Source organism: Narcine bancroftii, chromosome 7 (genome assembly GCF_036971445.1).
Source record: "Narcine bancroftii isolate sNarBan1 chromosome 7, sNarBan1.hap1, whole genome shotgun sequence".
Lineage (NCBI taxonomy): Eukaryota > Metazoa > Chordata > Chondrichthyes > Torpediniformes > Narcinidae > Narcine > Narcine bancroftii.
This window is the reverse complement of record NC_091475.1, coordinates 736,161-761,033: the sequence shown is the minus strand read 5'-3', so window position 1 is coordinate 761,033 and position 24,873 is coordinate 736,161. Positions and strand designations below refer to the sequence as shown.

General features: G+C 39.0%; 1 protein-coding gene across 4 annotated transcripts in view; it reads right to left on the bottom strand.

The window, feature by feature from the left end:
• The window catches only part of wars2 (tryptophanyl tRNA synthetase 2, mitochondrial), a 48,713-nt gene that overhangs the window by 11,138 nt on the left and 12,702 nt on the right, over positions 1 to 24,873 (bottom strand). For 2 of the 4 annotated variants that reach the window (XM_069888400.1, XM_069888401.1), the window contains exons 2-3: positions 16,919 to 16,968; positions 4,017 to 4,268 (exon numbers count right to left, since the gene is read on the bottom strand). In XM_069888400.1, the coding sequence (XP_069744501.1) occupies positions 4,017 to 4,268; positions 16,919 to 16,924 (258 nt within the window). In that variant the 5' untranslated portion in view covers positions 16,925 to 16,968. The remainder of the gene's footprint in view (positions 1 to 4,016; positions 4,269 to 16,918; positions 16,969 to 24,873) is intronic. The other 2 variants (XM_069888398.1, XM_069888399.1) reach the window with 1 other exon arrangement.

Here is a 24,873-nt window from a genome sequence, read left to right as displayed (position 1 = left end):
AATTTCAAGTAATCCTAATTATTCCAAATAAATGTTCAAAGCAGATAAAGATAGGGGCATACAGGAAGTAAAAAGTGGGAAATCTCTAAAATCCATCTAGTTTAATGGTAGGAGCATTGAAAGGAAGGTGGATGAGCTGAAGGTGTGGACTGACACTTGGAAGTATGACAAGGTAGCGATTAGTGAAACATGGCTACAGGAGGGATGTGTCTGGCAGCTAAATATTCCTGGATTTAGTTGCTTTAGGTGTGAGAGAACTAGGGGGGGGGGGGGGGTGGGGAAGAGGGGGTGGGGTTGCTCTACTTGTTAGAGAAATATTACAGCAGTGCTTAGGTGCGATAGAATAGAAGGCTTGTCCAGGGAGGCTATTTGGGTGGAATTGAGGAATGGGAAAGGGGTAGTTACACTTATAGGGGTGTATTATAGACCACCTAATGGGGAACAGGAACTAGAGGAGGAAATTAGTAGGGAGATAGCAGACATTTGTAATAAGCATAGGGTAGTGATTGTGGGGGTTTTAATTTTCCGAATATTGATTGGGAAACCCATTCTGTGAAAGGGCTGGAGATGGTAAAATGTGTGCAGGATAGTTTTTTACATCAATACATGGAGGTACCAACTAGAGAGGGAGCTCTGTTGGATTTACTGTTGCGGAATGAGATGGGTCAGGTGACAGAGGTATGTGTGAGGGAGCACTTCGGGTCCAGTGATCATCGTGTCATTCGCTTCAAGGTAACTATGGAAAAGGATAGGTCTGGGCCCAGAGTTGAGGTTGTTGAGTGGGGGAAAGCTAGGTTTGAGGAGATGCGAAAGGATTTACACGGGGTGGATTGGGACAATTTGCTTCCTGGGAAGGATATAATAGGGAAATGGAGGGTCTTTTAAAGGAGAGATTTTAAAAGTACAAAATCTTTATATACCTGTGAGGTTGAAAGGTAAGGTCAAGTTGGAGAGAGCCATGGTTCTCAAGGGATATTGGAAACTTGGTTCGAAAAAGAGGGAGTACTACAATAAATATGAGAAACAGGGAAAAAAGGAGATGTTCGGGTACTATATTGAATGTAGAAAGAATCTTAAGAAAGAAATTAGAAAAGCTAAAAGAAGGTAAAAGAAGCTAAAAGAAAAGCTAAAAGAAGGTGGCTATAGCAAGCAGGGTGAAAATAAATCCAAAGGGTTTCTACAAATATGTAAATAACAAAAGGAAAGGGAGAGACAAAATTGGTCCAATAGAGAATCAGAAAGAACAAATGTGTGTGGAGCCAAAAGAGATGGGAGAGGTCTGGAACAATTTCTTTTCCTCAGTATTTTCTGAGGAGAAAGTTATTGAACTGTGCAGGGTAAAGGAAGCAAAGGGGGTAAATATGGAGACTATAGTGATTAAGAAAGAGGTTGTACTGGAGCTTTTGAAACGTATAAAGGTGGATAAGTCTCCAGGTCCTGACAGGATTTTCCCCAGGACCTTGAGAGAAGTTAGTGAGGAAATAGCAGAGGCTCTGGCAGTGATTTTTCAAATGTCATTAGAGACGGGTATAGTGCCAGAGGATTGGCGTGTGGCGCATGTGGTTCCTTTATTTAAAAAGGGTTCGAGGAGCAAGCCTAGCAATCATCGGCCTGTAAGTTTGATGTCTGTGGTAGGTAAATTGATGGAAAGCGTTCTTAGAGATAGTATATATAAATAGATGGAGGGACAGGGTCTGATCAGGGACAGTCAACGTGGATTTGTGCGTGGAAGGTCGTGTTTGACCAATCTTGTTGAATTTTTTGAAGAGGTGACTAGGAATGTTGATGAGGGTAGAGCAGTGGATGTTGTCTATATGGACTTCAGCAAGGCCTTCGATAAGGTTCCTTATGGGAGGTTAGTTAGGAAGGCTAAGTCCTTGGGTATTAATTTGGAGATAGTCAAATGGATTCAACAGTGGCTGGAAGGAAGGTGGCAGAGAGTAGTAGTAGTAGATAATTGTTTGTCAGGATGGAGGCCGGTGACCAGTGGTGTACCTCAGGGTTCCGTATTGGGACTGTTGCTGTTTGTCATATATATTAATGGTCTGGAGGATGGGGCGGTAAATTGGATTAGTAAATATGCAGATGATACTAAAATAGGGGGAATTATGGATGATGAAGAGGGTTTTCAAAGATTGCAGAGGGATTTAAACTGCTTAGAGGTGTGGGCAGAAAGATGGCAGATGGAGTTTAATGCTGTTAAGTGTGAGGTCCTTCATTTTGGAAAGAATAATCAAAGCAAGACATATGTGGTAAATGGGAGGGCGTTGAAGAACGCAGTGGAGCAGAAAGATCTAGGAATAATGGTGCATTGTTCCCTGAAGCGCAGGTGGTGAAGAAGGCCTTTAGTATGCTTGCCTATATAAATCAGTGCATAGAATATAGGAGTTGGGAAGTAATGATGAAACTGTACAAGGCATGGGTGAGGCCATGAGTACTGTGTGCAGTTCTGGTCACCGATGTATAGGAAGGATATTAACAAGATAGAGAGAGTGCAGAAAAGATTTACAAAAATGTTGTCTGGGTTTCAGCATCTGGAATACAAGGAGAGATTGAGCAAATTAGATCTTTAGTCCTTGGAACGTAGAAGGCTGAGAGGGGATTTGATAGAGGTGTTTAAGATAATGAGAGGGATAGATAGAGTTGATGTGAAAAGGCTTTTCCCATTGAGAGTAGGAGAGATGGATACAAGAGGTCATGGGTTGTGAGATGACGGGCAAAGGTTTAGGAGTAACATGAGGGGGAACTTCTGTACTCAGAGAGTGTTTACTGTGTGGAATGAGCTTCCGGGAAAGGTGGTGGAGGCAGGGTCAATTTCGTCATTTAAGAAAGAGTTGGATAAGTATATGGATGGGAGGGGGATGGAGGGATATGGGCAGAGAACTGTTAAGTGGGATTAGAGGAGGGTACTTGGATCAGTGCAGACTAGAAGGGCCAAATTGGCCTGTTTCCCTGCTGTAATTGTTATATCGTTATTCATTGATTAATAATTACTGTTGTTGGGCTTGTTTTGTTATTTAGCTCTTAAATAAAACAGAAATTGAAGTTGGAAATAAAAGGTGCTGTAAATCTGAAATATAAACATTCAGCAGGTCAAGTGGCATTTGTGGAAAGAAAAAAGCTTCAAATTGTCAGTCTGTGGCTTGAAGCATGAACTGTTTTTCTTTCCACATGTGCTGCCTCACCTGTTGAATGATTGTTTTTATTCAGGACCCAGCTTCCTTTGTGCACTCTGCCATGGAGGCATCTTTTTAAAAAAAAACTCAATTTCTTTTAAATAGCTCAACCTCCAGATCCAAATCACTGAGTCCTGCTGGTGGTACAAGGTAAAATGGCATTCCTCACTCTCATACTAAGGAACTTATCACAAGTTAAAAACAAATTAGGATTATTTTAGTTATTAGCAGGAAGCAAGATCAAAGTTATGAAACATCCTAAACATCCCTGAATCCAACACTTATGAAAGAAATTGTGGCTCCTTATTCAAGTGAAACACTAATTATGTTGGACTTTACGAGATAGTGGGAACAATTAGAAGCTGGTAACTATAAACCACGCTGACGTATATTTAGGACAATAATATTGGTCTATAATGTTTCAAAATAGAACTTCACTGCTTCGTAAGGATCCCAAGGTAAAAGGTAGAGACCCAGTGACACAGCAATCAAGCCAGAGGGAAAAAGATCAGGAGGCATTGAGGAGCAATATTTAAAAAATAATTTTTGAAGTAGAAAGGGAAAAGAAAAGTCAAAACTTCACAGCAATCGTCAAGAAAACATTCAATTCATGGCATCAAGTTATTTTTTTTTAACAGTTCAAGATGCACTGCAGCAGGCCAACCTGCATGTTGAGGTGTAAAAACCTTCTTTAGTGTCACTGAGTCTTCTTGGATCTTCTAGTCCAGCTAAGTATTAAAATGCCTTGTTTATAAATAAGGAATGCAAAATCTTCATAGCTCTGCCAAAATTAAATGGGAGTGAGAAATGAAATGGTCTAGAAACTCAATAAGAACTGACCTTGGACTGTTGAAATAAGACGGATTGCTCAGGGTTAATACCACACGCCAAGAGACTGGCTGTCATGTCAAGAATGTTTTGCCTGAGCTTGCCAGCATCCTGAGGAACAGTGATGGAGTGCAGATCCACAATACTGTACAGAACGGAGCTGTATTCATCCTGCAGCCTCACCCAGGTCTCAATTGCTCCAAAATAGTTTCCTAGGTGAGGGATTCCAGTTGGCTGAATTCCAGAGAAGATTCGGTTGGCAACCTGCATTTTAAAAGTAAATAACATTTCCTTACAATGTACCACTTACTAAATAATATTAGTGCATTCAGTGAATACATGCCTCGTTAGATCAACTATTTCAATAAATTAAATGTACATGCAAATTCTGATTATTCTATAATCCAGATGTTGATTTTGTTATATTGTATATATTGTTCCACAATTTATTCTAGAAGTTCCATCATACTTAATGCTCATCAAAATTTTCACCATATATCAAGAAGGAGCCCAGGCAGAGTGTTTTCAGGAGTTATCTGCAGGTTACATTCAAACCCACTCTCATTCCTTTCATCCATTTTTCAGGTGGCGCCATCCTATTGCAAAATAAATATACCGGCAACTCTGATTCAGAATTCAGAGCTCATTTGTATGAAAGTTCCAACAATGAGATCTTCTTTGATTGCATCAACTGGAATCACTGTGGGGTTTAGATCCAGTACACCCAATTAAAACAGAAACAATTCATACCCATATAAATCTAGTTGATATATAATTTTTTTGGACTAAGTTGCTCATTTCTTAGCTTCAATTTATTTACAGCATTTTCAGATCAAATAACATACTCCACCTGTTGAGACCTTCGCAAGAACCATGACTGGTGTGGACACCGAAATCTGCTACAGAAAATACTTGATGCAGGCTTCATTTTTGAAGTCCAGCTGCTGGTGCTAGGCTGGTACTATGTTGTAAATTCCTGCATATTGGAGGTGGATCAGACATCAATGGAAAGACAATTTCCAACCCTAACCCATTTAAAATTCTACCACTGTTCCTAACCTCATTGAGAGACCTTTTATAAATACAATTTCGTATCATACTGACAAATATTGGATTGAGTGTGCTGGCATTCCAGTTATCCTCAGGGACTGAATTTACAAAACTTTCAAACTGATTTGATTGGCAAAATCCCAGTGTCAGACCAATGAAAACAGTGAAATACTACAACACCCGTTCCAAGCAGAACATGGGGTTCCCTTTCTAAATTATTAACATTAACACTAAAGAGGTAGAAAATCAGTTTGCATTCCTTAATGGTATGAATGGATACCAAAAACATTTCTGTAATGTAAAAGTACAGGCTAAATGTTGTGTGATGGCTGACATCTCAGGCAGTGAAATGGGTTCAGAAATACTGGCCTGGAACGTGCAATAGTAATGTCTGTGAAACTGCAGTATTTTGCCACCGTTACTCTATAAGACAGGCAGAAACTTCCAGATTTCCATGAAGAAGTAACTTCATGAGAAAATTATGAAATTGCCATTATTGATGTACCTTTTATTTCTAATAATTGGAGAGGGGTCCCTCCCTCCCTCCCTCCCTCCCTCCCCCCCTCCCTCCCTCCCTCCCAACACAACTGGGAAAATGCTTTCTTTTTTAGTTTGGTGGATTTTGAAAAACAGACCAGTTGGGTATGGAATTTCAGGTTTCAGATTTATGGAATGAGAGATATTTTTAACTGTTGAAAGGCGATCAGCTAAAACAGTTGCTCTCAATCTCTCCCCCCCCCCCCCACCCCCACTCACATACCACCTTAAGTAATCCCTTACTAACCTCAGAGCACCCATGGGTTAGAAAGAACCACTGTCCTAAAATATGAACTTCGTTTCTCTCCCCACAGATGTAACTTCTTGAACATTTTCAGCATTTTTTGTTTCATATTTCTGATTTCTAGAATCTACTGCTTTTAAGTTTGAATAGTGGGTTTCGTGGAGGGGAATTGTGAGTGAATTATTCTTAGACAGTAGAGTTATTGGCTTGGGAGGTGGTTTCTAAGAAGCCTTGGGAAAAGGCAGTACATTTTGGACGTCATGGACAATGTGGCCAGAATTTACCACTTGTAAATAGCTGCATTATCCAGCATAGAGTTGAGCTTCTGAACTGTACTCAAATATATTCCAATCTTTATTCAGCACTCAATATAAGCCTCTTTCACACTTGCATCCCAGTAAATTAGCCATTCAGTGTCCTGGGATAGGAATAGGGGTTTGGCTTTTCACACTTGACCATTCGTAACTGGAACATTGAATGCTTTCACACTTGCAAGGATCCATCCCCAAGGTTAGAACTGTTTTACTTTCTACTGGTAACGTCATGACACATCAAGCAATGGTGGACCTGTCCTAAATCCTGATCAATGTATTATGATCTTATATTTGAACAAAATTAATCGTGCCTAATTATAACATAATTAAGCTTTATGTATAGCACAGTATGAGCCCTTCAGCCCCTGTTGTTGTGCCGACCAAAATAAGCCTTTATAAGGGACCATGGGAAAGTGCAAGCAATAAATAACAATAAACGGACAATTTTTAAACAGGGTGGGGAACTTGGTAGTGCTATAGCACACAATGTATACAGCATGGGAAAGTTGGTAGCGCTATCACATACAATTTATAAATACCTTGGGAAAAAGTGATGGTGGACCTGTCATCCCAGAATTCAAAGCGGCAGAGAAAGGGCTGTATGCCTGGCTGCATGCCTGGAGCATTCATAGAGGAGTTTCTCTGCCACACAGTATTCTGGGAAGTCAGGTCTGTCATTGTTTCCCCACCCCCCCAGTCTTTATAAATTGTGCGCTATAGCACTACCAATTTTCCCATACTGTTTAGAAACTGTCTGCTATTGCTATTTATTTCTTCACTCTCTCTCTCCCCTACTGCGACTTTCCTAAGGCAAAGCTTATACCTTCATTTTAATCTTTTCTTTCTGCACTCATGCAAAAACTTGGGTAATTTCAATCCCACAATGCAATTACCCCTTTCACACTTGCCTGATTGCAATGCCTGCATCTGCAGACGCCATGGATTGTACTACGGGTCGAGGCTGTCAATCCCCGGCGTGACATGTCATCTGACACTGGCATTGAGCTGATTTTGCTTTCACACTAGACACTTAAAAGGCTGATTGGCATTTGATTCCTGGGATCACTTGTAAGTGTGAAAGGGTCTATCAACTGCAAAGTGATCCTACAATAGTTTTTAAAACAGTGACCAAAGTGATAATTGCAATAAAATAATCAGTTCAGCACTAAAAAAATTATTTTATGAACCTGTAACCCTCATCTCAAAGAAAAGAATGCAGATATTTTACAATTTAAAAATAAACTTTTTTAAAAAAAGTTTCTTTTACATCTCCCTGTTAAATTTCTGCATCCATTACAATTATTTGAATATTTATTTCCTGGTCTTACTTCAAGCTTCGCAGACTGTCTCTCTCTGTAAGGAAACTGCTACCTGAAGGGTTGAACAAGTTCAACACTGTGTAGGTGCTGCACAGCATCAGATGCGTAGAACTTAAAAATATGCACAGACAAGTCTATGCAAAGTATTAGCACAATTGTAAATGTGAAGAATTGTCACTCCTTTGTGAACAGCAAAGCAGTGACAACTCTGGTTCAATTACAAGATCCAAACCATTAAAATATATATTTTTTAAAAATCACTATCTACTAAAAGATCACAAGATAAAGGAACAGCAGAAGGCCATTGAGCCCATCAAGTCTGCTCCACCTCTCCACCATGCTGGCTTGGACCTATCATGTCATGCACCTCGAAGTATTTCATAACCTCATCCTTGAGGATCAACTCCAATAACTTTCCAACTTCTGACATCAGACTAATAAGCCTGTAATTTTTTTTTCTGCCTCCCTCCTTTCTTATTTTCAACCTTCCAGTCCTCCAGAACCATGCCAGAGTCTATTGATTCCTGGAAAATAATTTCCAATGGCTCCACAATCTCTAAAGCCACCTCCTTCAGAACCCATAGGGTGCACCTCATCTCGTCTGGGAGACGTGTCTATCTTTAGCCCATTTTCTCTAGTGATCGACTGTTCCCTGAGACCTCTGACTATCGGGTATATGGCTATTATCTTCCTCAGAGAAGGCTGGCGCAACATTCTCATTTAGTTCCTCTGCCATCTCTTTGTTATCCATTATAATTTCTCCAGAATCATTTTCAATCAGTCCTATATCTGCCCTTGTCTCTCTTTTACTCTTCATATACAGTACATCTCCAATTATCTGAAATGGTTGGGACCGGACCTCTGCTGGAAAAACAAAATTTTCAGAGAACAGATCTTTTTTTTTTAAAAAAAAAATCACAATCACTTCCGCTGATCCCTGGAGAGGCTTCCCTGGCTGGTGGAACACTCACTGACAAGTTGGCAGGCTCCTGTCTCCCTGGTAATCGGTACTCCAAACCCATCCTTGCTAGGCCTACCACACACACACACCCACACCCCCACGCCCCCCCACACACACACCCACACCCACCCACCCACACACCCACACCAAGAAGTCCAGTATGATGATGTAGTTGTAAGTCAAGGGGAGGGTTCGGAGTTTGCATCAGGGATCTCCGTTGGGCTGAGGATGGAGGGAGGGGAGGGAATGCCACTGAGCCAGAGGTTCCGCTCCCGCCTGGGAGGCCACTCTCCGGCTTGGCAATAGTGGCGTGCAGTTTGAGAGGGAGAGTTGGAGAGAAAAGTCAATAGGGAAAGGTAAAGAAGAAATGGAAAGAGAGGGGAGGAAGTTACCAGAAATGATGACAATTGTCGAGTGAAATTTTGTTCAACCTGTGAGATTAGTTCATCTCTGAAACAATTTTGGTTAAATGAGGATTTCTGATAAATTTCAGATATCCTCATTTATCCAAATTTTAAAAAAAATTTGAATAAGAGGATTTTGGAGAATTCCTATTTCAGATAATTGGAGTTACACTGTATCCTCTTGTATGTTATTTGCCAACTTCCTTTTATAATTCATCTTTTCTTTCCTAATGGCTTTCTTCAATTCTTTCTGTAAGTTTTAAAAAAATTTCCCAGTCCTCTGTTTTCCCACTAACTTTTGATTCCTTCTATGCCCTCCCTGTTGACTTCATTTTAGCCATAACCTTCTCTTGTTAGCCACATTTGTGCCATATTTCCATTCATAATTTTCCTTTTTCTTGGAATATATCTATTCTGCACTTTTCTTATTTCTTGTAGCAATATCATCCAATTCTGCTCTGCCGTCCCTCTATCTAGCTTACTTTTCCAGTCAATTTGGGCCAGTTCCTCTCTTATACCACTGTAAATTTCCTTTTTCCACTGAAATATTGACACTCCTGATATCATTTTCTCATTTTCAAATTTGAAACTGAACTCAATCATATTATGATCACTACTCCCTTAGGGCTCCCATCACCTTTAGTTCCCTAATTATCTCAGGTTCATTACACAGCACCCAATCCAATACCACTGATCCCCTGGTGGGTTTATGAACAAGCTGCTTCAAAAAGCCATCCTGCAGGCATTCTACAAACTCTCTCTCCTGAGATCCAGAACCTTCCTGACTTTCCCAATCTCCTTTCATGTTAAAATCCCCCATAATTATTTTGACATTTTCCTTCTGACATACTTTTTCTATTTCCAACTGTAACTTGTAGTACACCACCCGGCTGATGTTTGGGGACCTTTCTGACCCCATGTCCCTTCTTTCTAGGGATTTAATATATGGATAATTTACAAGATCAAGCAGCAGGTATACATCTTTCTGACATCAAAATGCTGGTGTGTAAATTTTAAGATGAAAGGGCATGTAGAGATAGTCATTAAATACTTTGACAGCATCTTTAACTTTAATAATAGATGAAAAGAGTATATAAAAAAGTTAAAGTAACTTCACAAAATTCTGGCCAGGCTTCAGTTGGAGTAGATTATTCAATTGAGAGCACCATGTTTTAGTGCTATGAAGAGATAACAAAGTGGTTAAAAATTATGAATATTCTTTAATAATAAATTAGGTGTCCCTTTTTCCCAGTAGCAGAGGTTAATCAGACATAGATTTTAAGATTGCCAGAGAATTAGGGGGTAATTAAGAGACAATAGCAGGTTAAAAAAAAAGCAATGATTTATTCAGACTTAGAATCCACTCCCTTAAAGGATGGTGGAAACTGGTTCAACAATAACATTTTGGATACATACCTGTAGGAAAAACACATTGAAATTTGCAAAAAAGCAGGAAGATGTACTAATAGTTCCTGTGAGGAGCTGATGCAGGAATGATGGACTGAAAGGCTTTGTTGTGTTGTTAACATAAAAATGTTCTGAAGTGATTTAATGCTAGCATGGGGCAAGAGAAAACTGGAACAAAAGAGATGAGGAAGAGCGTGGGGCTGTGATGTCTAAGTCATCCAATATCATAGAGGCCAATGTTGGGAGGATTAAAGGTAAATGTGTTAACAGGACTGAAGGAAGTTTAATGGCTCATAAGTGAAACAATGTTTCTTGTTTCAAATACAGTTAAATATAATTCAAAGAAATTTTTTTAAACAATCCTCTTCTTAATCAAGCCATTTTCTTGATCGAAGGTAGTTTTCTTGAGTCAGTGAAGTTCAAACTTTTAATAATACATCCCATGAATAGCTACCTTTCCAACTAACTAAATAATGAAATCTGACATCACACTGTTTCAATACCAGCTTTCTATATACAAAAAAAAACAGCATTCCAACTGCAACCCTAACATAACAGAATGTGTCCACCCCATGACTTAGAAAAACATTTAAATTCACTGTGACAAATGCGCTGCCTCTTATGCCATATTTGACTGCACCATTCTGCAACAAGTTAAATTATAAAGTTTAAAAAGAAAGCAAAACTTCAATCTCATCTCTGGCTCGATAAAGAAAATACTATAATTTTGCTGTGCTTTGCAATGGTGAGGCAAAAGTTATAAGCCCTACAACGGGCAGCTCTGGCCTTCAATGGGACGATTATATACACAGGAGAAACAATCACTAAATGGTAAAGTAACACAAGTTGGTCTTATGCAGACAGACATGAATTATACATTTTTAACAGATGGTATTTTCAAGAGAATCAATTACTTTACATGAAAGAATATTTTCATATTAATTGTGGAGCAAAAATCAGACAAATAAACATTTTTCATTATGTAATACACATCTCATTAGAAAAACTATTCCTGTGTAAATTTACCAACGGACTGTGAATTCTGTCATAAAATGCAGTCTTTACTAAACATTAACTAAATAAAATGTATTTAATTACCAGGCCTTTTAAAATGATAATTTGTAACTTTCATCCCAAAAATTAAAACTGCAAAGTTATTCAACCTATTCATACAATTATTGAAAATTGAATTTTCATGGCCTTTCACATTTGGGGTGTGGTAAGATACAACTCTTAAATTAAAGACTGTGGTTCAAATCTTACATTAAAAATTCCTGATTAGCATGCCAGTGAAGAACATGATGATGTATTTTCGATGAGACATTAAATTAAGGCCCCAACTACTCTTGTAGATGGATATGAAGAACATCTCAGGCATTATTTGAAAGCGACCAGAGGTGTTGTTCCAGGGGTTCTTGATAGTGTGCTGTGTGCTTAGCCCCCAATCAATGCCATTGAAAAGATTATGAAGCCATTATCACGATGCAAAATGAGAGCGTGCAGTGCATTACAATAAAGGTACCAGTTTAAAATACTCCATTCATTAGAAACCAGAAAGCAATAAAGAAAAAAAAATTAAATATGTACGTTAACTAGTCAACAATAGAAAGTGTCTTTTTTTTAAATTATACACACAATATACTGTATGTATAATATTTATATACATATATACATACACACACAAAATTAAAAAAAAACAATATATTTTCTATTGTTAACTAAAAAATTAGCAAAAGGAAAGAGCAGACACCAGAATGGTAGAAAATGACACGAGAGAAGTAGAAATGGGAACAAAGAAATGGCAGATGAACTAAATAAGTATTTTGCATCAGTCTTCACTGTGAAGACACCTGTGACATGCCAGAAGTTTGAGATCCAAGGGGGCAGAAGTAAGTGTAATTGTTATTATTGTGTAGGTGCTTGGGAGTTTGAAAGGTCTGAAGATGGACTGGATGGATTACATTCCAAAGTTCTGAAAGAGATGGCTGAAGATAGTGTGAACAGATTAGCAATGATCTACCAAGAATAGCTGGAGTTGGGAATGGAAAATTGCAAATATCACTCCATTCTTTAAGAAGGGAGAGAGGCAAAAGAGGAAATTATAGGTAGGCTTTAGTGATTGTTTCTTTTTAAAAAAGTGTTCATTCAGGGTATTTGAAAGCATATGATAAAATAGAAAAAGTCAGCATGGTTTTCTTCGGAAAATATCTTCTCTGGCAAAACTTCTGGTCTTCTTTGAGGAAGTAACAAGAAAAATAGACAAAGGAGAACAAGTCGATGCTCTTTACTTGGACTTTCAGAGGGCCTTTCATAAGGAACCACACATGATAGGAGCCCATGGTATTATGCGAAAGGTTCTAGAATGAACAGAGGATTGGCTAACTGGCAAAAGGCAAAGAGCAGGAATAAAGGGGACCTTTTCTGGTTTGCTACTGATGTTCCACAGGGTATGTATTGGGCCCACAAGTTAATTCCTTAATGATCTGGATGACTAGAACTGATGTCTTTGTGGTAAAGTTTCTAGATGATACGGCAGGTAGTGTTGAGGAAACAGCGAGTCTGCAGAGGGACTTGGATAGTTTGGAAGAATGGGAAAAATGTGGCAAGTGAATTACAATGAGGGGAAGTGTATGATCATGCACTTTGGTAGATGGGGAGAGAATTCAGAAAGTGGTGGGCCAAAGTAACTTGGGAGTCCCATTGCAAGATGCATTAAAGATTAATTTGTGGTTGAGTCAGTGGTAAGGAAGGCAAATACAACATTAGCAGACATTTAGAAGGACGAGAATACAAAGATCTAATGTCGAGGCTTTATCAGGTATTGGTCATACCACGTTTAAAGCATTGTGAGCAGTTTGAGTCCCATATACAAGGAAGGATATGCTGGGGTTGCATAGGTGGCTTACAAATATGATCCCAGGGATTAGAAAGTTTATGTATGTAGATGGCTCTGGGCCTGTACCTGCTAGCATTTATCTCATCAAAACAGTCAAAACTTTGAAAGGGCAGGATGGAGTGGACAAAGAGAATTGGTTTCCAGAAGTGGGAGACTCAAACCAGAAGATATGGTCTCAGAATAAAAGGATATTCTTTTAGTAGAGATGAAGGACTTTGTTGGCCAGAATCGGTGGAATTTATTGCCACAGACGGCTGTGAAGGCCAAGCATTGGATAATTTAAAGCAGAGGTTGATAGGTTTTTGATTAATAAGCATGTCAAATATGCAGAGGGCAGCAGAAATGGGCTCCAGAGAGAAAAATAAATCACCAATGAACGAATGACAGAGAATACTTGATGGGTCAAATAACCCAACTCTACTCCAACATAAGTGGGGAAATGAGATTGGCAGATTTGGTCTGAGGACTGCCAGGCTGAATGGTCTCCTTATGTCACAGTATCTCCCCTATTTCAGTGATTTTCAGGAATTTCAATGTTATCTGAAAAGGCTTGGACAAGCGTTTGAGCAGAAGACAGAGTAAAGAAATGGAGATAAGTGACATCATGAAGATGGAAGTAGGTGGCCTAGATTATGGAGTGCGTCAGGTTTAGTTCAGTGACCTGTATGGGTCCTTCAACCACAAGTCGCCAGCAGTCTGTGCAACTCCTTTGACCATTGAACGCCTTATTGGTCTGCTGCAGTGGTCACCCTCCAGTAGGGTGGTCTCCTATGCTTCTCCTTCTTCTTTAGGTTTCAAGGCACTCATGGACTCTGCACAAAACCATACTGACTCCACCCAATTAGTCCCTGCTTTTCCAAGCGAACACAAATCCTGAACCTCATAATCTTCAACAACTTCCCTCCCAATGGTGCAAAACTCACAAGCCTGTGGTTTCCATGTTTGCTCCACTGGCCTGTTTGAACAACAGGGCAACATTAGTCAATCATCCAGTCTTCTGGTATCTAAACATGGCTAACAAAAATGTAAGCATTTCAGTCAGTGCCTCATATCTTCTCCCTTGCTACCCACAGCATCCCGAAATAGATCCCATCAGTTCTGGGGGATTTACCCACCCAAGACAAAATGCCAGCACTGCTGGAGCTGCTGCTGTCCCAGGACAGCAGGGAGAAGAGATTCAGCGCTGCTCCGCAGGGTCCTATCACTCGATCCCAAAGGCTCCGTATAGGCATTAAATGGCTTGTTAAAAGAGCCGACAGTTTTTTAAAAAAATTCTGCAACCATGAGGTCTGTGCTGAAGATGGCTTATGCTGGACAGGGGACCATGGGTGGGATAAGCACACACCCGTACTTTCCCCCCCCCCCCCACCCTCAGTTAAGGAGAAACCTACACCCTACAGGATGGTGACCACTGCAGCTGACCAGTAAGGAGTTCAATGGTTAAAGGACTCACACAGGCTGATGGCGACTTGTGGTTGAAGGACCCACACAGGCCACTGGCTGCTGGAGACTGACTCATGTTTGTGTCATGGGATTTGAGAGGGTATTGAGGGCATGAAGAGCTTCCAAAGGCACTGAAAACTTCCTGATCGTGTTGGAGGTTTGAATCTAGAGTTTGAGTTGCAATAGATTGATCAAAGGTCTGTGTGGTTGCACAGGCTGTGGGATTATGAGAGACGAATCCAAGGACACTAAACATCTCTGAAGGGCCTTTCTTCTGCTTCTCTTCTTACTGTTAGAGGTGCTGAGCATTGCTAATGGCGTTTGCCTTACAGCAGAGAAAAATTACATTTTTAAGATTGTTACATGACAAGAGAGGAAATCTTGAATCTCAATGAGCTCCAATTTTTTTTTCCTTTTATAAATATGGTCTATCCCTAATCTCTGCTTTTATATATAACATCCTTCTCATACACTTATAGAAGGTTTTAGGATTCACCCGAATCCTACCTGCCAGGGCTATTCCATGGCCTCTTTTTGGCCTCCTAATTTATTACAATATTCCTCTACCAAAATAGGCTTCCTTTCTCCTCCCCCCCCTCCCCCTCATCAAACCTTTAATATCTTTTGTTAACCAGGGACCCTCAAAGTTAGAATCTTTGCCTTTTACCCTTGGAGAAATGCTGACTCCGAACTCTTACTGTCCCACCTATCAGACATTGTAGCTGCCCCGACCAACTGTTCCCAATCTACTTCTCCCAGGTCCTGCTGAAGTTATCGAAATCAACCTTCCTCAATTTAGGACCCTAACTTGATGAACAACTTTATCTTTTCAGTCGTTTGTAATTGGTAATGGAATAACAAATCTTTTTTATTAGGGATTAAGATTGCCAAGGAGAGAGACCAATTTTATTTAAGTACATTTACCCATCTCACTGAGCTACTCGCTGTGCTAGGATTTTACAGTTTTGACATTTTGAGTTTTTTTTTTGAGCCTGTCCCTCCCAAATACTGTATTTAAACTACAACCCCCATACATTTTGAAGGGTAGGAGGGAACTGAAGCACCCAAGAAAAACCTAGACCGACATGGGGGCAAGCATACAAACCCTTTACAGACAGTGCTGGATTTGAACCTGGCTCACTAGCGCTGGAATAGCATTGTGCTAACCGAATGTTTTGGAGTTCAATGGCAGTGCAGTTTTACTGGGGAATTTGCACTGAGAATTTGCATCAAGTTGTAAAGCTCCTTATCTACTTACCTGTGCACTGTTTAATAGTTTTAATGATTTTAAAATCCTTTCAGTTGATTTTTCTTTAAATGTTTCCAATTTAATTGTTGTTTTAAAGAAATGTTTTCAAATTATTTCAAAAGTTTAACAGCTTTGATGAAAGATAAAACAAGGGATGGATCTATGACATCTGCAAAGGCTTTCAGCTGAATTTTGTGGGTGGAGCTTGTTCTGACACACCACACAACTTGGCTACCTCAGCAGAAGCTGTCATCACCTAGGGTCTTGCTCTTTAACGCTGAGAATGTCTGAGCCACTAAGATCTGCCCTTTGTTTTTTCTAATAAAAAAAAACTGGGAAAATGAACAATATGGGTGGGTAAGTGGCAGGGAAATGCTGATTTAAAATGGCCTTCAACTCAATTATCCATGCAGTTATTTTGGTTTGGTTCTATTGCTATTGAACTCTTCAGAGGCCAATTTCACTCAGAAATTCTGAAAGAAAATCATGAAATAACTATTGGGAAATTGAGTATTTCCCAGGTTCTTCCTTCCTTTTGATTTGGATAGAACAGATATCATTATCAATTCAATCAGCACCATATCAGAATTGATCCATGCTTGATGTTGAAGGAGGCACATGATTGCAGAGCTTGAGACCAGCTGGGATCTCAGAGGGGGAGCGGTGACAATTCCGCAGAATTTCCTTCGAAGAGAGAACTTCTTCAGGGTAGGCATCCCTCGAAGAGACTTCGCAGCGTAGCAGCTGAATGGAGTTAAACAGGAAAGCCTGCAGATGCTGTGATTGTACTGTAATACACAAAAGTGCTGGAGAAACTCAGCAGGTCATGCAGCATCTATAGGAAGTAAAGGATACTAATGTTTTGGTCCTGAGCCTTTCGTCAAGACATAAGCAAAAAAGTAGGCAGGTGTCTGAATAAAAAAAGTTCAAGCACTTGCCTCCATTAAAAAAAAATAGACTCCCTTATTCAATCCTTTCCATTAAAGTGTTTCTATAATCAGTGCAAGGTTGAGGATAAAGAAATTAGGTCACAACACTCTCCTAAATAACTGATGGTTTCGAGAAAGTCTGGCGTATGTGCACTACTCGCCTGCATTCTTCCATCTTCATTGCTGAAGGAAAAGTGCGTTGGCAAGAGATCTAAAATCAGAAAACAGAAATTTTATACACAGCAAACCTTTCTTGCCACTTTACTCAAAATATAAAATGACTATGCTTCAGCAGAAATATTTATTAAATGCCATACACACAGCTTCAAGGTCCACCATGATCCTACACCTTGAACAATTTTATATTATTTTTATAAAATTTAAATTTAGACAGACAGCACGGTAACTGGCCATTTCGGCCTACAAGTCTATGGTGCCCAACTTACATTCCATGACCCTTCACTGTTTTGAATGGTGGGAGGAAACCGGAGCCCCCGGAGAAAACCCATGCAGACATGGAGAAAATGTACATACTTCTTACAGACAGTGCGGGATTCAAACCGCGGTCCCAATCGCTGGGGCTGCAAAGGCGTTGTGCTAACTGTGTCGCCCCACAGTGAGTATTAATACTAATTTCCATATACTACAGCATGGAGATATATTTAAAAGTACTTTAAGAGAGAGGAAAAAAAGAAATAGATACAGAGCAAGAGGTATCCAGAGGCAGATAGGAGCAACTAGTGTCATCAGGAATAAAATACGAGCTTTGAGGAAGGGAATTGTATAGTTCATTGAAATCAATTTTTCTGTCAAGTATTGAGCCTTAGACTTTGGAACTTAGGAATATGGCAAGGCAAACACTTGAAAAAGAGGTTGAGGTGAAACTCGCAGGCGAGACCAGAATGAGGTTAACATGGAACCAGATGTCATTAAAGTATTAGAAAGAGGTGGCAGTGGTGATGGATGGGACATGCAGTTTAAGTCTTGGTCTTGAGACTGTACAACACTGGTTTCAGTTGAAAATAGAATAAACAAACAACTGAGGTTAAGACAAAATTTGAAAGCTTGCAGTGGATAGAAAATGTTGTAAAGTTAAGGTAGAGCAATTTTAAAATAATAGACCTCAATAAGGAAATGCAATCCTTAGCTTTTAACAAGTCAAATTCACCCTCACCCCCACCCCCCCCACCCCATATCAGTACCAAGCATACCTATTTGTGGGATTGTACCTCAAAACGGATTGGGTTTAACAGATCAAAGATTGGATTAGATTTTTGTCACATCTGAAATCTCACTGGCTGTCAGTGCAAAGACTTGTACACAAAGAATATACGTAGCTAAAGTATATAGATATATACTGGTAATTCAAGAACCAGCAGTTGTCTCTAGATAAAAGATAAAGTTTAAGTGCTATGGTGCTCTAAGTAATTGTATATAAAAACTAAACACTATTTCAGGAATCAAGCTCAAAAATCAGATTAGTGAATAATTATGAATTAACTGCAGCAAATACAACTTAGAATAGTATCTCGGGAGATGCTAGATTAAATATGCCTTCTGTATTTGCAATCTATAAAGCTGAAATGGTTAAAAGCCAAAAATAAACAACATGGAGGTTTGAGTCTGGTGCATTTGAAATATGCAACACACACAACTTATTTTTAAGTTTTGTACCTGCCTACACTTGCCAAGTTTTTCCATTCAAACATGCAATGGTCTAAAGCAAGTTGTCATGTTCTTCTAAGTGCTGATGCTGCATTGCCAAATGTTAGTAACAAATGGATAATGTAAACATGGAGATTTATAGGGTTCTTTAATTGCAAGTAGCAAGTACTCTCAATTTTCAGAAGATGGTGTCATACCATTAATGTACAAACTCTAGCAACAAACTACAGTAGAAGACTCATTATAGTTTAAACATTCACATTCAAAATAAAACTCCAACCAAAAGATTTAGTTTCCAAACGAAAGATCAAAAGGAGTTTGTGACCCAAAGAGTTGTTCGAGGAAGCCCCTAGTATCTAAACCACTCAAGAGCAAAGTATAGTGTACAGGAACACTTTGATTTAAAACAAACCATTCATTGTGGCTTTGTGCTTCTCAAAATCCAGCACCCACTTGAAAAATTATGCATAAAATTTACAGAAACATGAGAAAATCTCCACAAAAAGCACCTGGCCTAAGCCATAAAACTCCCTCAAAATGCTTTAGTTCCCCCCCACCCCCCCCCCCCCGAGTTTATCAAAAGCTATCACAAGACTGCATTTCACTTCTCCTCCACCACCACCACCCTTTCCTTCCTCCCACCTTTTAATTTAAGCACTTGCCTGCCCATACCTTGACATACGTTCAAGCACGAAATGCTAGTTATATATCTACGCTTCCTACAGATGTTGCATGATCTCCTGAGTTTCTCCAGCACTTTTGTATATTGAACAACAAAAGAACCTTAACAGGCAGGGGAGGTTGGAACAAGAGGCCATGAGTTAAGGGTAAGGGGCAACACTTTAGAAGAAATATTAGAGGTGGCTTTTTTCACTCAGCGAGTGATGGCAGAAAGGAATGATCTTCCGAATGAGATAGTTGCAGCAGGGTCCCTTCTGTCACTTAAGAGAAGGTTGGATGTGTACATGGAGGTCAGGGGGTTGGAGGAGGGTTATTGGCGGAGAGTGGGAGGTTTGAGCTAGTGGAGTTGTTCTAGTGAACCGGTGCAGACTCGAAAGGCCGACATGGCCTGTTTCTGCTCTGTATATGGTTGTATCACAGAAACGTAAACCTGGTGAGCACACCCCCAAAAAGTTAGCAACTCCCATCATCCATTACAAACGTAGGACCACTCTTGTTCCCTCACTCTTAGTAGTAACTCCATTACAGAGCTAATTCACTCTCCCTTACTTAAACAAAATCTTTTTCCACCAATTACTGTTGACCCAGATCAGTGACAATAACTCAGCTTTACCTACAGAAAACAATTCCCATTTAAAGTTTGACATCAAGCCCGATTTTAATCTAGGACTACATTCTAAGAAAGTTGGGAGGAAAGCAGTTGGGGAAAAGAAATAGAGAGAAAAGAAGTAAATCTCATAAGTTTTAGGTCTTGCTTCAATGGTGAAATATTAAAACACGAAATGCATAAAGAGTCAGAATTGGCAGTGTGAAGTTTACTGAGGGTTGCAAGGTTACATAGAAGTGGAAGGGTCCAAAAGGATGAGAATTTTAAGTTGGTCTGACAGTTGGACATAGAAAATACAGTGAGAATTGGCATATGATTAGCAGAGTTTTGAATGAGCTCAATTTTACGAGGGTAGAAGACAGAAGCTGGTTGGTCAAACCATCAACTATGAGGAGTTCAGCTCAAAATCTGTTGAGCCAGTCAGGAAGTGGAAACAGGCAGCTCAAAATGTGCTTCTTTGGTCAAAGATGACGAAGTTCATGGGATGGAGATAGCAGCTAGGCAGCAGAGTTTGTGGCTGAAATCAACTACAATTTCAAAATGTTTTCAACAGAAATTGGAATCCAGTAATAAATAATCTGAACACTTGTTCAGTCAAAACATCCTATTATCCAAAGGAGAAGTGAAATGGTGGTGAGATTGAGCTGGAGGCATCAACAACACAAGAAACAGAATCAGGAATAGGCCACCTGGCTTGTTGAGCCTGTTCAGCTATTCAATATCATAGCTAATCTGGCCACAGAGTCGGCACCACTTACTCCCCTTTCAAACTTGGATTCCCTAAAATCTCTTTACACGTATTTAAGGTGAAAACTTGAATGAGAATGCAACTACCGTCCAATCCAGGTTGAATCTGGAGTTGTCTTTAAGGAGATTGTACATTCTCCCAGAGTTGGTGGGGGATACCTTCCGGTGCTCCAGTTCTCTCCCACCCTCCATAAATAACTGGCATATTTCGATGTCACAGACCTGTGGGCCGGAAGGGCCCATTTATCTAAATTAAAATGTAAAATCCGTCTTCTCAGCCTGAACAACTCCACTCTGGGCCCAGTAATCTTTCTTTTAAAAGAAACAAACTGGCCAGAATACTACATGTGACCTTTATTACCAAACTGAAATGTCAGGGGATATTATGTCATGAAAATTTAAAATTAAGATTAAGAAAGAATGCCTTTAAATGATTGTCGAATGCATCTTTTATGTCCTCTTCTAATTCCTTACCAACCTCAACCTTTGCTTTACTTAGATTACAGTAAATCTTCTCTGTCCAATGCTGCAGATTAGCACATATTACTGATATTCAAACAAAGTTAAGAAATATCTGATTTAATCCAAAGTATTCTATGTGGTTCACCACATTTTCTACTTGTGAGATGAAGAATTAAGATATTTGCTAATTTTTCCCACTTCTTGCATCCTCAGTTTTCTAAAACTCAAGTAGTCCCCAACAGATTTAGATGTTGGAAACATGCATACTCTTGCAACTTATACATACACCATTTCTGAGTTTCAGGAAACTCCTCACATTCAATAAACAGATTGGATGGAGGCAGTTACATGACTTTTAAAAATGTAGTACATGGCAGATCTAAATCTTGGTAAATTTATGGGGAAAAAAGCCTCATAAAAGAATATTTTTACACATGCTGGGTGAGAAGTGGGATTGTTACGAACCACATTAAGTTACAAGCCGTATTTTTCTATCCTTTACAAACAAGCTGTTGGTTTGACTAATGCACATGTGGCAAAAGAAAGGATCTGTTCATTAAATCTGTGGTTCATGGTCAAGACAGGCAAGATTGATGCTTTCCTCCAAAGTTCCTACTGTGAAGGGCAGAGCAAGCACAGAGACCTCTTGTAAGAGTTGGAGTGATTGGGGGAGCTGCTCACCATGGGTTTCTATGATAGCATATATTAACACTTAAACTGCCTGCTTGGGTTCAATTTCACTCAATGATCTTTGGGATTACAACTGATAATATTTCCTTCATATTTAACACCTGTGTGAGTTGATGCTTTTTCTGTTACAAGATGAAACATAATTCAAGAAATGTACCGATCCATTTGCAGTTATGGGTTTGACTTAGCTAATTTCATCTTAAGATTTTAGATCAAGTTAAATCCAAATTGTACACATAATGACCTAAGATAATGTAACCTTTTTCCTGCTCTATTTCCTCACTTTCAAATTATGAAATGAAGCAAAGATAAAGTTTTGTGAAGTTAGGAATTGCAAAATCTACTGGGTATTAAAAACTAATTAGCTATTTCACTCAAAACAACAGGTGTTATGAAGTTGAATTGATAATTGAGAACAGTATTCTTATCTTCAGTGTATGGTAATTGAATACACCAGAGTTGAAATTATTGCATCACTTTCTGTAATGGGATTTTAACTTCAAGAAAAATATGCAAATATTTTTACTAAGAAAAACCAGATAGTTTTGGCTGATAACAGATCAACTTCACTCCACCACCTTAGGAGTCACACAAAAACTAATGCCTTAACAGTACAAGTAAAATACAATACTAGTACTACTTGTAAAAATTAGTTGAGAACTCATTCTAGTTGTTCCAAATTATAAGCCTGTGTAACTGCCAGTGAAAGTTGACAACTGACGTAAAACTTTTCCACTATCTTCAAGTCAAAGTCAAAAACATGCCACCCACCAATGTTGCAAGAAGCAGTTATCATCTAAAAAGTGGATACATTTACTCACTGCAGCCTTTCTAACAGCTGCTCTAACTTGCAACCGCTGCCATCAAGGATAGGGCAGCAGGTTCTTGGGAACACCACCACCTGTATCTTTCCTTCCAAGTCACACAGCACATGCAACTTGGCAATGCACTGCAATTCCTTGTCCCTTGGCCTACCTTCTGGAACTCCCCAACCAACAGTTTTGTTGCAGTAACTTTACCAGAAAGACTAAAGTAGTTCAATATGTCTTACCACAAAGCATAATAAATCATTAATTCCAAATGCTACAAGACACCATTATCATCTATCTACTGCACATGCCAAGTTATTTCATGTTGTAAACATTACAAGTATTTGTATGAGCAAACATGTTTACACTTAACCAAGAATCATTTACCAATGAAGTCCATTATGATTAATACAACATGGGAAATGAATCCACAAATGATGGTGTACAATAATTCCTAATTAATAAAATAATGTTTTACATGTGACAAATTAAAACTCGATAACTCCCACCCTCCAAAAATGGTTGAGGATTTTCAGTTAATTGGTGTATTTGGCCGGCACGGGCTCGTAGGCTGGGACGCCCTATAACAGCGCTGCATCCTCAAATTAAACTTACATACAAATTGAACTGTTGATAAAATATTTAAATCTTTCTTTTCCAATCTGCTTATTAAGTTATATTAAACATATATACATGAGGAAAATTACATTCATGTATTTACAAATGTATAAGAAAAACATATTAATACTCAACACATTTATATTAACCATAAATTTCTTGTAAAACCAAAAGAAAAAAAGAGATAATAAAATTAATTCTTATTACAAAATCCCCTCCAACTAATCCAAAAAATAAATAAAGGAAAGAGGGACTGGGTTGTCCATTCTTAGAGTAAAGTAGGGAAACCAAGGGTTTCCTGGTTAAAACCAAATTTAACATAAGGAACTAGGAGAGAATCCAGTATAAAATTCTGATTCTTAAACTATATGGAAATATTGAATAAACAGTCACCAAACTTCTTCAAATTTAAAAGATGTGTCAAATGTCTGACTCCTCATTTTTTCTAACTTAAACATGACATACCAGCAGAGAGCCATTGAAGTTGAGTTAGGACCCTTCCATTTATGTAATGGGCCTTTTCTAGCCAATAATGTTGACAAGACAATTATTCGCTGCACAGAGATAAGCAAACACCCAGCCTCTACTGAAATGATTTCAAAAATAGTTGTTAATAGATTTGGTTGTAATTCTAATCCTAGAACTTTTGTTAGGATTTCAAAGACACTTTTCCAGAAATTATCTAGTTCTAAACATGACCAGAACATACAAGTTAAAGTGGCTACCTTCAAGTAGGGTTTACATTGGGAAAAATACGGGCCAACTTACCTTCAGACATACGTGACCGATGACCCACCTTGAACTGAATCGAGGAATGTTGGACATAATTGATGGAAGTATTTACTAGTCAAAAAATATGATCCCGTTGATTGTCTGGAACAATTCTTGGAATTTCAATTCCCAAGCACCTTTAATTTTATTGGTGGATATCAGTTGCAAGCTAAGTAACCAGTTATATATTGTAGCTATTAACCCTTTTTGAAGTGATACACCTGAAAAAGGGTGTCTATCATATTAGATGGGTAAGCAGAGGATAGTTTGGAAGCACACAGAAAGTCCCTAATTTGCAAATGCCCAAAAAGTTGTGACCTGTTCAAATCATGTCTGCTAACTGATTGAAAAGCATTAAGTAGTCTCCTGCAAATAGGTCCTTTACTTTTCCATATTGAAAAAGCCTGATCAATCAATGATGCAAATATTAAAACCTCTTGGCTAGTTTTGTTAATTTACTGCAATTTTAAATGAAAAATTGGTGATGAAGAATTTTGCTTTGCATGGACTCGACAATATTGTGCAAGTTGGACCACAGTTTGGATCCAGAGTCTCGTGCAGTGTGGCAACAAGGCTATTTCAGCAAACACATTGTCACTCACCCTTCACGAAGGGATTTGTTGCAAAGAGAAAATGCTCACATTCTCTTGCAAATTCTCCTAATGCAGTAAATCAGGCATTCAGCATGAAATTTATAATATACAAGTAGAAATATATTTTTTTTTAAATAAACAAGTATCAAGAATTAATCACTGGGGAGCTAACTAGGAGAGGCCATAGTTTTAAGCTGAAGGGGGAGAGGTTTAGGGGAACAGTGGTTCTATCACTCAGTGGTGGAAGTGTGGAATGAGCTGTGGTTAATGCAGGCTCAGTCTTGTGTTCTTTGGATAGGTACATGGATGGGAGAGGCTTGGAGGGTTATGGAAAGGAAGGTCAGAGGGACGAGGGAGAGGATGGTCAGAACAGACTAGAGGAGTCAAACAGCCTTTTTTCTGAGTTGTCGTGCTCTGTGTGCAATTTTCAACGGTTATGCCTGATAAGCAGGACATGGTGGTATTTAGATGGC